This window comes from Trichechus manatus, unplaced genomic scaffold (genome assembly GCF_000243295.1).
Source record: "Trichechus manatus latirostris isolate Lorelei unplaced genomic scaffold, TriManLat1.0 scaffold00057, whole genome shotgun sequence".
In the NCBI taxonomy this organism is placed as follows: Eukaryota; Metazoa; Chordata; class Mammalia; order Sirenia; family Trichechidae; genus Trichechus; species Trichechus manatus.
In genome coordinates this window covers 15,448,567-15,461,822 of record NW_004443993.1, presented here as the reverse complement: position 1 = coordinate 15,461,822, position 13,256 = coordinate 15,448,567, and the positions used below count along the sequence as shown (strand labels likewise).

At 54.6% G+C, this 13,256-nt stretch overlaps 1 protein-coding gene across 1 annotated transcript in view; it reads left to right on the top strand.

The window, feature by feature from the left end:
- Nucleotides 1-5,320: 5,320 nt before the first annotated feature.
- The window catches only part of PALM (paralemmin), a 17,365-nt gene continuing 9,429 nt past the window's right edge, over nucleotides 5,321-13,256 (top strand). The window contains exons 1-5 of the mRNA XM_004378529.1: nucleotides 5,321-5,365; nucleotides 5,833-5,913; nucleotides 6,094-6,224; nucleotides 8,034-8,205; nucleotides 8,593-8,623. Of these exons, the coding sequence (XP_004378586.1) occupies nucleotides 6,163-6,224; nucleotides 8,034-8,205; nucleotides 8,593-8,623 (265 nt within the window). The 5' untranslated portion in view covers nucleotides 5,321-5,365; nucleotides 5,833-5,913; nucleotides 6,094-6,162. The remainder of the gene's footprint in view (nucleotides 5,366-5,832; nucleotides 5,914-6,093; nucleotides 6,225-8,033; nucleotides 8,206-8,592; nucleotides 8,624-13,256) is intronic.

Here is a 13,256-nt window from a genome sequence, read left to right as displayed (position 1 = left end):
TTTTTTAAAGCCACCTGGGGAGAGGCCTGAGGGCCTGAGGTAGGAGGTGTCGGGGGACAATGCCCCAGCAGGGCGCACAGCTGAGGCAAAGGCCCTGAGGCTGGACCAGCCAGTGTGGCTGGAGTGGAGTGAAGGAGCAGAGAGGAGGGAGCCGGCTTCTGCAGCTTTATCTGCCTGAGGCCTGCCTCTGCGTGCAGTGTCCCCCATTCACGCCACACTGCCCCGTCTTGCTGCCAGGGCCCCCGGGGCAGGGTCCAGCTCCTTCTCCTACCCTGCAGGTTAATAGGCAACGAGTTTGCTCCCCTGGGTCTGTGGCCTGCTCAGACCTCTGAGTCCTCCACACCAGAAGGTTCTCAAAGACCTCTTTGCCTTGATCTTTCTAGAATTCTGTGTCTGCTCACTTCACAGGAGACAGTGGTGGTCCTGTAGGCCCTGCCTGTGCAGGAGGAGAAATGCTTCCTGATGTGTGTGTGTGGGGTGGGGTGGGACTCGGGAAGGCTTCCTGGAAGTGGTGGCAGTGCTGGAGCTGAGCCTGGAGGTGGAGGAGGGAAATGGGAAGGTGGGGGGCTGAGGGGGTGAGGGTTTGAATGGTAGGCTGAAAGGCAGAGGTTTATATCGAGTGACAGGGAGCAGGGGAGGGAGTCTAGGGTGGGGCGAGGGAGGTGCTGGACTTTGAGGAGACAAAGTGTCCAAGAGAGCCAGGGACTCCCCAGGGTCCCACAGGGAGTTGGGAATGAGTCTGGTGGAATGGGGCATACCCCTCACATGCCCCGCCAGTGGGGGAAGGGCCCTCCTGGACTGCTGCCCTCACCCCTCACCTCTCACCCCCGCGTGACTCTGTTCCCCCTCCTCTGCCAAGGTGACCGTCAGCTGTTTCCTTTCAATTAGCGTAGGAATGTTCCCCGTGTTGGGCTCCGCGCCTGCCCGGGGCCAGGACCCCTCATTCTGGCCAGAGCTGCCCGGGCGTGGACTCTGGAAGGACAAGGGCGACCCCCCCCCCTCGCCCTCCCCAGCCCAGCTCGTCCTGCCCGCTGGGTGACCTTGGACTGGTTGCGTAACCTCTCTGGGCCTTTAAAAAATAACCCCACCCCACCGCCACCCACCTCGCCAAACTGAGGGCTCTGGGCGGCTCTCGTTGGGCTTGGGCCTCATTAGCTCATCTGCTGGAGCCCGGATTATCTCACGCGCTCGCAGCCGACGCCCTCACCAGTCCTGAGCCGCCCACATCGCGACTCGAGAGCCCAGATTTTGCTCAGAGCTCGTAAAAATAATCCGGCAACTACAGAACGCCTGCGTGCGCTGATGGTGGGCGTGCAGGCGGAGGGCGCGGGCCCTCCACGAGCAGCCCGGGGCTGTTGCCCATTGCGCAGCGCAGCCCCAGAGGCTCAGAGACCCGAGTGATTTGCCGGGCCACACAGCCAGTGAGGTGGCCGTCATCCCTATCTACACCCTCTCCATCGCACTTAGCCAGCACTCAGCTTCTCGGCCCCTGGTGTATGTGATCTGACCTCTGCTCCCCGCAATGAACTCGGAAGTCCTGGAAGACTCTCCCCGCACCAGACCTCAGGGAGACCCTGCATTCCCAAGCTCTGCTTCCCGGGTTCAGATGCCAGCTTCGCCGTTTAGCAACCGTGCCTCAGTTTCCCCATTGATAAAATAGTGTAGGCAGCCCACGTGCCTCACAGGACGGTCGGGAGGATGGAAGTTAGCAAAATGCTGTTTCCGGATTTCCTCTCTCGGTTTCCTCGCCGGTAAAATGGGGCTGATAGCGGACCCGCTGCAGGTAGTGAGCGCTTGCGGGGGTGTTCTTGTTTTATTAGGGTTTTATGGTTGTATTTTTTATTTTTCAGATTTATGTATGATGTTGAGCATTATCTTCGCTTGGCCTTGGCTACCTTGCGCCAGAGGCGCATCCAGACCTTTCGCTGATAGAAGCCCCTCCCAGAGCCGGCGCCCCTGAAACCTGGGAGGGAAGCCCCACCCCCAGACGCAGGGGCAGGGTAGACCCCCTCCCCTTCCCGGCTCCACCCTCCGCAGGCGGCCCCTGAGGCCCAGGGCAGGAAGCCCCTCAGCCCCACCCCCCCCAGCACCTGGCCGGGGGCGGGAAACGCTCGGCGCCGGCCCCGCCCCCGCGCGCCGGGCCTCAGCGTTGCCATGGGGACAGCGCAGTTGCCAGGGCGACCGCCTCCCGCGGGCCCCACCATCCATCACCCTGGGCGGCGGCGCCGGCGCCCATGGCGGGGCGGCTCTGGCGCCCCCAGGCTTGGGGAGGGACGCGTTGGGGGGGGCCCGTACAGACTGCACCCCTCGATCTGTGACAGAGACACAGACCGGATGGATGGAAATCCTCTCCCTGGGTCTTAGTAGGAGCATAGTCCCCCATGCCTCGCCTCCCGCTGCCCGCCTGACCTTGCCCTGCCCTCGCGCTGCCCCGCAGGGACAGGCCTCTGAGTGAGGACACTGTCTGCCTTGTTGTCTCCGGCCTAGTAAGCCGGCCACACAGCCGTCCCTGTGTCTCTACATCCGGCCTGAATGGCCACCTGACGCCAGGGTGGGGGACCCCTCACAGGGCGGCTGGCTCTGCTGCCCGGCGTGGCCCTGTGTGCATGGATGTCCCAGCTGCTCGGTGGGCCCTCCCCAGCTCTTCCTTCTTCCCAGTGGGATCTAGGGTCACTGCAGAGCCCGGTAAACGAAGGTCTATGGTGTAGTTCAGGAGCTAGGCCATTATGAATTCAAATCCCTGCTCTGCCGCTTTCTAGCTGTGTGACTTTTGGCAACAGACTTGCCCTTTTTGGGCCTCAGTGCCCAGCCATAGGAAGACCATACCAGGCAGCAAGTGCAAAGGCCCTGAGGTAGGAACAAGAGCTTGGTGCAGACGAGGCACAAGGAGGGGCCTTGGTGGGTGGGACAGAGTGAACAAGGGGCAAGCAGAGAGGAGGAGGGTGGAGAAGTGGGTGGGGCTGCCCCTCGTGGGGCTCATGGTTTTATTCATGGGATGATGTGAGCCACAGAGGCTTTAGAGCAGGGGAGTGACAGGTTCTGACTCTCGTTTTGAGACTGCGAGAGGGGGCTGTTGGGGGCCAGGGAGGCAGCAGGGGGTGGTAGAGGCCCGGGCTGGGGTGAGAATGTGGGGCTGGAGGGAAGCGACCAGACTTGGGGGACTCAGGAGCCTGATGGGACTTGGGGATGTGCCTGTGTGGGGAGCACAGAGGGCAGCAGCCTGCCTGTGCCCCACAGTCAGACAGGGCAGACCCAGAACTCTAGCTGATCTGGCCCTTCGGGAAAAACCTCCAAACCAGGCTGCTGGATCAAGCCTTTCCTGAACTCCACATAGCCAAACCCAGCTTCCCGGAGAAGGGAGAAACAGGAGCTACAGAGGGTGCAGCTGGGGCTGCTGGGCCGCAGCGAGACACAGAGGGAGGCAGGTGCCGCCCACCAGGAAGGGAGGAGCAGGATGGGGTCACCTGGCTGGAGCGTGGGAGCTGGTTGATTTCACAGACCTCAGCGGAGCCAGGAAACCTGAACCCAAGGGGGGCGGGTGAGCGGGCAGGGCACTGCCCTGAGGTCTCCACTCATCCGGGAGCTGCCACCCAGCTGAGGGCTGAGTGCTCTGGGTGGCCTCAGGTTTGCTGTGTGACCTTGAGCCAATGTTCACCCTTCTCTGGACCCCTGATTCTCTGCAGAATCGCAGAGGGGGAAGGGAAGAGGCCACATAACCAGAGTTTAGAGCTAGAGGTGTCTGCTCCAACTTATTTGTGCAGATGGGGAAACTGAGGCTCAGAGACGGATGGGGCTCTTCAGAGGCCATGGTGCGGCTTGGGGGCTGTGAACCGCAGGACAGTCTGTAATTTCAGTCCCCGTGAAGATAAGGGACTCGGGGCAGGAGGGAGAGGCTGGGAAAGTCTGGCTCCCACTGTTGGGTCCCCCCCCATCATGCTGCCAGGCCCTGCCCGCATCAGACTGGGCCTCCTGCCCGTTGACACTGCTCAGAGTGGGCAGCTGGCCCAGGGATTATTCAGGACAGAACCAGGAGGCCCCTGGGGGCAGGACCCTCTGCCCCTGCCCCCAACTCTCATCTCCTTGCCTTGAATGGTCACAACAGCCCTGGAGGCGTAAGGCGATTTCTACATCCATTGTGGGGAAACTGAGGCCCAAACACATCCCTGCTCCAGGCCTCACTGGTGGGTCTTTCTGAGCACCTACTGTGTATAGCTTCCCCAGACGGTAGGAAGGGAGGAGTGAGGTCTCAAAGGCCTCCCCTGGATGCCTGCCAGTTGGGAGGGGAAGCAGGAGGAGGTGGGGGGTGGGCGGAGGTCTCAGCCATGGTGACCTAGACTGGGGGGTGGCAGAGGCGTGGAGACCACAGGGCTGATTCTGGATCTGCTTTTGGACCGGCAAGGTGTGGGTCTTGGGGGAAGAACAGGGGAGCCACAGCGATTCCCAGGTTCTGTCCTCAGCAGGAGAGCGAATGGTAGACTGCCTGGCAAAGGCGGCAGGGCTTAGGAGAGCCACTGGGGCCGGGAGGGGGTGTTCTCCAGGTCCCCTCCCCACTGCTGCAGAAGGCCCCTAACCTCGACAGCATGAACCCATCCTTTCAAGCACATCCGGAAACACTGATATTGATTGAGCGCCTACTGCATACCATCCTGAGGCTAAAGCTAAAAGCAGTCTGGGTGGGCTCTTAGAAAATGCTAACTGGATGAGGGAGAGTCTGGGGTTGAATCCTGGCCTTGCTGGTGCTTCCCTGTGTGTCCTGGGGAGACTCTGGGCTGTGGGGAAGCCAGTATGAGAAGCACCGAAGCTCCCAGACAGCATGGTCAACTTTGCAAGCCCAAAGGTTGAGAGGCACGTCTGGTGGGCTCTTTGTCCTCTGTGGGCCTCTCCCAGGGCTGGAGAATAAGCACTTGGTGGGTGGGAGGTCGAGGAGGGGGCTGTCCTGATACAGTCTCCCAGTCCTGAGCAAGAAGATGATAGACCTCCTCCTAGGACACCTTCACCAGCCTTCTGTGCCTGGTGAACTCCTACACATCCTTCGTGGCCCAGCCTCAATGCCCCCTCCTCCCCAAAGCCCTTCCTGGGCTTCCAGTAGGAGGACTCCTGTCCTGGCTCCCTCAGGCTCTGCCCCGCGGGGGTGGCAGGAGGGTTTGCTGACTGAATTAATGAAGTAATACATCTGGAAAGAGGATGGTGCCGCCACTTTACAGAAGGGGAACAGAGGCTCCGTGAGGTGAAATCACTTGCCTACCATCACCCACCTGGAAAGAGGCAATCTGGCTCCCAGGCTTCACCTTGTACTCGCCCCCACTCCCCCAGGGTCCTGGCGACAGAGACCAGCTCACAGCAGGAGCGGCTCCAGGCTATTGCGGTGAGTTTCCCTGCCCTGAGGACGGTCTGGCCAGTGGGAAGGCTTAGGGGACCTGGGTCTCAGGGTCCCCCACGTCCAGCCAGAGGCACTCGGGCCTGGGGTGGTGAGTTCCAATTATTTGTTTCGGAAATGTCCTGAGTGTGGGGACCAGGCACATAGAGTTTTACATCTTGTCTCCGCGAGGTAAAAATAAATACAAAGACCCTCTAAGTCCACAGAACGTAGGCGGAGAAACTGAGGCTAGCATGTAGAGTGCCTCCCCTGGGTCTTGTCTTGGCTGCCTCAGACCCCGGAAGCACCTCTTGGGGTCTGTGGACCCTCCCTCTTAATGCCGAGGCTGGGCACTGCAGACTGGCTAACAGGCCAGGTGGGTTCGATTTGCAGAAAAGAGGGCTATGATGTGGGTGACACCCGGGTGGGGGTGGGATCTGGGCCCCAGGGGTCCTGACCACCCTCCCTGCCTGCAGGAGAAGAGGAGGAAGCAGGCGGAGATCGAGAACAAGCGCCGGCAGCTGGAGGATGGCCGGAGGCAGCTCCAGCACCTGAAGGTAGGTGAGCCGCCCCCTGCAGACCCCTCTGCCTGGGCTGTGGACGGACCCCAGGCTCAGCTGACTTCTAGGGGAGGGGGAAGGAAGAGGTGACCTTGACCCCAGCCCTGACCCTGACTCTTACCCCAACTCCAACCCTGACCCTGAGCCGCCCCTGACCCCGATCCCTGCCACCCCCAGTCCAAGGCCCTGCGGGAGCGCTGGCTGCTGGAGGGGACACCGTCCTCGGCCTCGGAGGGGGATGAGGACATGCGGAAGCAGATGCAGGAGGACGAGCAGAAGGCAAGGCTCCTGGAAGAATCCGTCTCCAGGTGGGGCCAGGCGTGACAACACCCAGGAAATGCAGCCCTTGGGGCCCCAGGCCTTGGGTGGGGTTTGGCCGTTGGGAAGGCCACCTTGCTCCTGGGACGGGGGAAAGAACCTTGCTTTGTTGTGTGCTTTGCTGGGGGAAGCGCAGGCCTGCATGGCAGAGCTTCCATGAGGAAAGCCCAAGTGTGGTGGGATGGGAGCCGGAGGGCCTAACCTAGGCTGGGGGTGGGCTGCCCTGCGTGACCTATGGGCCCAAGGATCCCCCTTCCTCTCTGACACCCCAGTCAGTGGAGCAGGTGTGTGAGGGCTGTGGAGTCAGGCGGGTCCAGTCCTGGAGGATGGGAGTTGCCGCATTGGCATCCCTGGGGGCTTCCTGGCGCCAGCCCAGCTGGCGGGCTGGTCCAGGTTCAGCTGTAATGGAGTCCACAGAGCAGAGGCAGCTGGGCCTTCAGGAAGCCCTGGGGAGGGGCGGGGGAGAGGGCTAGGACAAAAGGTCGGGGCTTTCAGCAGGCAGGAGGCCCGGGTTCGGCTCCGGCTCCGGGTGGTAGGGTCAGGGCAGCGGGAAGTGACAACTGAGACTCCCCCCTTGGGCTCCGGAATGTCCCCTCTGGCCGCGGAAGGGGTGGAGAGGTGGGAGGCCTGCCTGAGCCCGGGACACACTGGGCCCCAACACCCGGATGGAGGGCACTGAGGCAGGGGTGCTCCGGCAGGCAGAATCCCCCGCCCCTGCCCAGCCTCGGATGTGATGGGTTTGAAGAAAGTAGTGCAGGGGGTTCAGCTGTGATTTTCCTTCAAGCTACGGACACACAGGGTTGAATCTGTGACCTTCTAGTAACACATGGCCGGGGGACATGGTGGGAGAGGGTATGTAAATACAAGGATATGGAGCTTCCTTAGGCTTTGGGACGAGCTGAATCTTGCCACCTCCCTGGCCTCAGTTTCCCAACCTGTGAGTCAGGGAGGTGGGAATCCCTTTGGACATCTTAATTCTAGCAAACATTAAGCACCAAGTGTGTGCCAGGGCCAGTGCTCAGACCCCTGACCCTGGGGAGGGGCTGGTCTGCAGATAGATAGTCAGACACTCAGACAGAGAGATGTATGTGGGGAGGTGGTAAGTCAGTGGGAATTACTTGCCATTGGGGGTTACCCTGCCTGGGACACATCCTACAGGAAGCCCTCCCGGCTGACTACAACCTCGAGCTGTTTTGTGAAGGGACAGGCATCCCCCTCTGTGTCCAGCCTGCCAGCCTGGGCTCACTTTGTTAAAGGGTCTGTTTGCTCCCAGCCTTCCAGCCTTGAAGGAGAATGTCTCCAGCAGGTACTGAGCTGCCTTTTAACACCCCAGCTCCTGCCACAGCCTGGGACGGGTGATGGTACGGTCTGGGATTGAATATCCTGGTGTTGTTTTGGCTGGATTTATTGGTATTGTTATCTTCTAATACTTGGAAAGTGACACGTTTTTTCTAGTTTCCCTGGAGAGAGAAAATTTCCCGTAAAAATAAATGTATTTCATTGGAAATAAGGAGAGTCAGTTGGAAGCAAACTATGATGTAAATAGTAGCACAGGCAGTAAAGGGGTACCATGGAGCCAGCCGTGGGTTTGAATCCTGGCTCTGCTACTTGCTGGCTGTGTGAATCTGTCACTCTGTGCCTCGGTTTCTCCAGCTGTAAAAAGGTGTGATGAGAATACGTTGCAGAGACATTAGGAAAAATGAAATTCAAGGAGTTGTTATATGGGGACTGCCAAGGATGGCACTGGTACACAGCAAGTGCTCAATAAGTGTCATCACCCCCGTGCACCCCATCCCCAGGCTGGAGAAGGAGATTGAGGTGCTGGAGAATGGAGATGCTATCCCAGTCACCAAGGAGAACGCAGCGGCCCCAAGCCCAGCCCAAGCCCCGGCCCCAAGCCCAGCCCGAGCCCCGGCCCCGAGCCCAGCCAAGGAGGAGCACAAGGAGGAGGTAGTAGTCAATTCCCAGCGGGTGAGAGGTGGCTGGGAGGCATTCTAAGAGCACTAGGGAGCCATAGCAGGCTTTTGAGCAGGGCGGGGACATTCTCTGGCTGCTATCCAGCAGCAGGCATGCAGGCTGGGAGGCTAGGGCAGTGGGATTTGTCCAACAGGGACTGCACCTGCGAGGTGGCAATGGGGAGGCGGCCTTGCCAGTCAGGGGTGGCAAGGAGGGAGAGAAGAAATGGGGCAGGACCTCTAAGATTCTGGTAGAATTCTGGGAGAGTGGGACAGGGGAGACAGGTACTCTCCGGGCTCCTGCCCTCCAGGGCCCCCTCTGTGCTCCTGAAGATGGGGACCCGGGTCAGCGGGAGGAGAGCGGGGCTCCGGTCCCTCTGACCTTCGTCTTTCTTTCTTTCAGACCCCTGTGGGCACGCCCAAAGGTAAGGCTAGTGGAAGAGATGGTCGTGGGGCTGCAGGCAGTCCTCCCCGCCCTCTGGTGGCCAAAGAGGGGGTGGCAGGGTGGGGTTGTTAGGTGCACTCGAGGATTCAGTTCCAACTCATAGTGACCCCATGTACAACAGAACAGAACACTGCCCTGTCCTGCACCATCCTCACGACCATTGTTATGTTTGAGCCCATTGTTGCAGCCACTGTGTCAATCCATCTCACTGAGGGTCTTCCTCTTTTTCTCTGACCCTCTACTTTACCAAGCATGATGTCCTTCTCTAGGGACTGGTCCCTCCTGATAACATGTCCAAAGTATGTGAGACACAGTCTCACCATCCTTGCTTCTAAGAAGCATTCTGGCTGTACTTCTTCCAAGACAGATTTGTTTATTCTTTTGGCAGTCCACGGTATATTCGATATTCTTCATCAACACCATAATTCAAAGGCGTCAATTTTTCTTCGGTCTTCCTAGTTCATTGTCTAGCTTTTACACACATGTGAAGCAATTGAAAATACCATGGCTCGGGTCAGGTGCACCTTAGTCCTCAAGGTGACATCTTTGCTTTTCAACACTTTAAAGAGGTCTTTTGCAGCAGATTTGCCCACTGCAATACGTCGTTTGATTTCTTGACTGCTGCTTCCATGGGTGTTGATTGTGGATCCAAGTAAAATGAAATCCTTGACAGCGTCAGTATTTTCTCCGTTTATTGTGATGTTGCTTATTGGTCCAGTTGTGCGGATTTTTGTTCTCTTTATGTTGAGGTATAATCCATACTGAAGGCTGTGGTCTTTGATCTTCATCAGTAAGTGCTTCAAGTCCTCTTCACTTTCAGCAAACAAGGTTGTGTCATCTGCATATTGCAGGTTGTTAATGAGTCTTCCTCTAATCCTGATGCCCTGTTCTTCTTCATATAGTCCAACTTCTTGGATTATTTGCTCAACATAGAGATTGAATAGGTATGGTGAAAGGATACAACCCTGACGCACACCTTTCCTGACTTTAAACCGTGTAGTATCCCCTTGTTCTGTTTGAAGGACTGCCTCTTGGTCTATGTACAGGTTCCATGTGAGCACAATTACGTGTTCTGGAATTCTCATTCTTCACAATATTATCCATAATTTGTTATGATCCACACAGTCAAATACTTTTGCATAGTCAATAAAACACAGGTAAATATCTTTCTGGTATTCTCTGCTTTCAGCCAGGATCCATCTGACATCAGCAATGATATCCCTGGTTCCATGTCCTCTTCTGAATCCGGCTTGAATTTCTGGCAGTTCTCTGTCGATGTACTGCAAAACCATTATTTACTTATCTTCAGCAAAATTTCACCTGCATGTGATATTAATGATATTGTTAGATAATTTCCACATTCTGTTGGATCACTTTTCTTTGGAATGGGCACAAATATGGATCTCCTCCAGTCTGTTGGCCAGGGAGCTATCTTTCAAATTTCTTGGCATAGACAAGTGAGCACTTCCAGCATTGCATCCATTTTTTTGAAACATCTCAATTGATATTCCATCCATTCCTGGAGCCTTGTTTTTCGCCAGTGTCTTCAGTGCAGCTTGGATCTCTTCCTTTAGTACCATCGGTTCTCGATCATATGCTACCTCCTGAAATGGTTGAATGTTGACCAATTCTTTTTGGTACAGAGAATCTGTGTATTCCTTCCATCTTCTTTTGATGCTTCCTATGTTGCTCAATATTTGGCCCATAGAACCCTTCAATATTGCAATTTGAGGCTTGATTTTTTTCTTCATTCTTTCAGCTTGAGAAATACCAAGTTTGTTCTTCCCTTTTGATTTTCTAACTCCAGGTCTTTGCACATTTCATCGTAACATTTTGTCTTCTCAAGCTACCCTTTGAAATCTTCTGTTCAGCTCTTTTACTTCATCATTTCTTCCATTCAGTTTAGCTATTCTACATTCAAGAGCAAATTTCAGAGTTTCTTCTGACATCCATTTTGGTCTTTTTCTTTCCTGTCTTTTTAATGACATTTTGCTTTCTTCGTGTATGATGTCCTTGATGTCATCCCATAACTCGTCTGGTCTGCAGTCATTAATGTTCAGTGCGTCAAATCTATTCTTGAGACGGTCTCTAAATTCAGGTGGGATGTACTCAATGTTGTAATCTGGCTGTCGTGGACTAGTTCTAATTTTCTTCAGCTTCAGCTTGAACTTGCATATGAGCAATTGATGGTCTGTTCTGCAGTCGGCCCCTGGCCTTGTTCTGACTGATGATATTGAGCTTTTCCATCATCTCTTTCCACAGATGTAGTTGATTTGATTCCTGTGTATTCCATCCGGTGAGGTCCGCGTGTATAGTCACCATTTATGTTGTTGAAAAAGGTATTTCCAATGAATAGGTTGTTGGTCTTGAAAAATTCTATCACGTAATCTCCAGCGTCCATTCTATCACCAAGGCCATATTTTCCAACTACTAATTCTTCTTCTTTGTTTTTAACTTTCTCATTCCAATTTCCAGTAATTACCAATGCATCTTGATTGCATGTTGATCAATTTCAGACTGTAGAAGTTGGTAAACATCTTCAATTTGGCATTAGTAGTTGGTGGGTAAATTTGAATAATAGTCATATTGATTGGTCTTCCTTGTACCCATTGCCGTCTAGTCGATTCTGACTCATAGTGACCCTATAGGACAGAGTAGAACTGCCTTACAGGGTTTCCAAGGAGTGGCTGGTGGATTCAAACTGCTGACCTTTTCGTTAACGGTCGAGCTCTTAACCACTGCGCCACGAGGGCTGCGTCTTCCTTTTACACGTATGGATATTATCCTATCACTAGCAGTGCTGTACTTTAGGATAGATCTTGAAATGCTCTTTTTGTTAATGAATGAGACACCGCTCTTCTTCCAGTTGTCATTCCTGGCATAGTGGACCATATGACTGTCCCATGCAAAATGGGCCAATACCATCCCACTTCAGTTTACTAATACCTAGGCAGGGTGGGGATTCGCCTAAAATGGAGAATAGTTAGTGTTGCTAATGAGGAACCATAGCAACAATATTACTTTATTATTGTTACTGTTACCAGTGAGCCCTGACTTGAAGCCACACTGCTGGCCAAGTGCTTTCATCATGATTTCACTTGATTTTCACCACACCCCTGGGAGGGAGGGGCTGCTGCATCCCCCCCTTATAGAAGGGGAAACTGAGGCTGGCGAGAGGTGTGTCCTGCTGAGGTCCCTTCCTCCTGACCCGAATCCTGAGGCTCTGGGCCTGCCCTTTCTCCCTGTGAGGTCTTCAGCAAGAGGGTTGTCGAGATGGAGCCTCAGTTTCCACATCTGTAAAATGCAGAGAGAGATTATCTGCAGGGGCAAGAAATCGGGGACTTTGACTCTGCAGGAAGGGGCTCCTACTAGGAACTTAGGCTGGCTGTCCTGGGGTTCAGGGTAAGGAGCTCACACACATAGATGCTGGAGACTGTGGTCAGGAAACAAAAAAGCCCAGAGTTTGAACTCTTGACCGATTTTGTACACCAAGGCAACATTTTATTACCCATTGCTGATGAGTCAATTCTGACTCATAACAACCCTAAAGGACAGCAGAACTGCCCATAGGGTTTCCAAGGATCAGCTGGTGGATTCAAACTACCAACCTTTTGGTTAGCAACCTTAACACTTAATCACTGTGCCACCAGTGTCCCCATAATTTATTACAGACAGATACATATACATGTTTGCAAATATGTCACCTGACATGTTTAAATATACATTTTTATGTATAAACACAGTGTACCTTATTAAACATGTTGTGAAGTTATTAAATGAATTAAATTTATTAGATACAAATTATATTTTAAAAATAGATGTTAAGCACATCTGTTCCTATATTTAAATGTACAATTTGCATTTCAAGGAAGGAAGGAGCCCATCAGCTGGGTGGAGGTGGGGTCCGAAGGGGCTTTGGTCTCATTCGCCATGAGTTGATTTCTTAGAATAAGAGTGATTCCTTGTGTGACTTGTGAAATTAAGAATTAATAATGAGAAAAGGAAATCTGCACAGCCCTCTCAGGGATTCTGTGAAAATCATTTGGGCGGAGGAATGAGAAGTGGGCTGTGGGGCTGGGTGTGGGTTCTTTTTGTGTATGGGGGGTGTCGAGTGTCTGAGGGGTCTGGATGTGTGCATGAGGGGTCTGAGGGGGGTTCCGTGTGCTTGCGGGGGAGATCTAGACACACGCAGATGTGTGTTGGGGCTCCGTGTCTGGAGGGTTCTGGGTGTTCCTGTGTGTTTGGGGGGTCTGTGTCTGTCGGTAGGAGGATCCAGTTGCATGTGGGGGGAGGTTTCTGTGTGTCTGGGGGGCTTTTGGGGGCATGCATGGGGGGGCTGCAGGTGTTTGGGGGATCTGGTCAAGCATGTGTGTGTGGTGTGTGTGGGTATGTGTGTGTGGTATGTATGTGAGGTCTGTGTGTGTGTGTAGGTATGTGTATGTGGTATGTGTGTGAGGTCTGTGTATGTGGTGTGTGTGTGTGTGTGAAGTGTGTGTGGTGGGGCTGTTGTCTGATGAGAATGGGTGATCCACGTGACCTTCTTTCTTCTCTCTCTCTCTCTCTCTCTCCCCCTCTCCCTCCTTCTCTCTCTCTCTCTCTCCCTCCCTCTCTCTCTCTCTCTC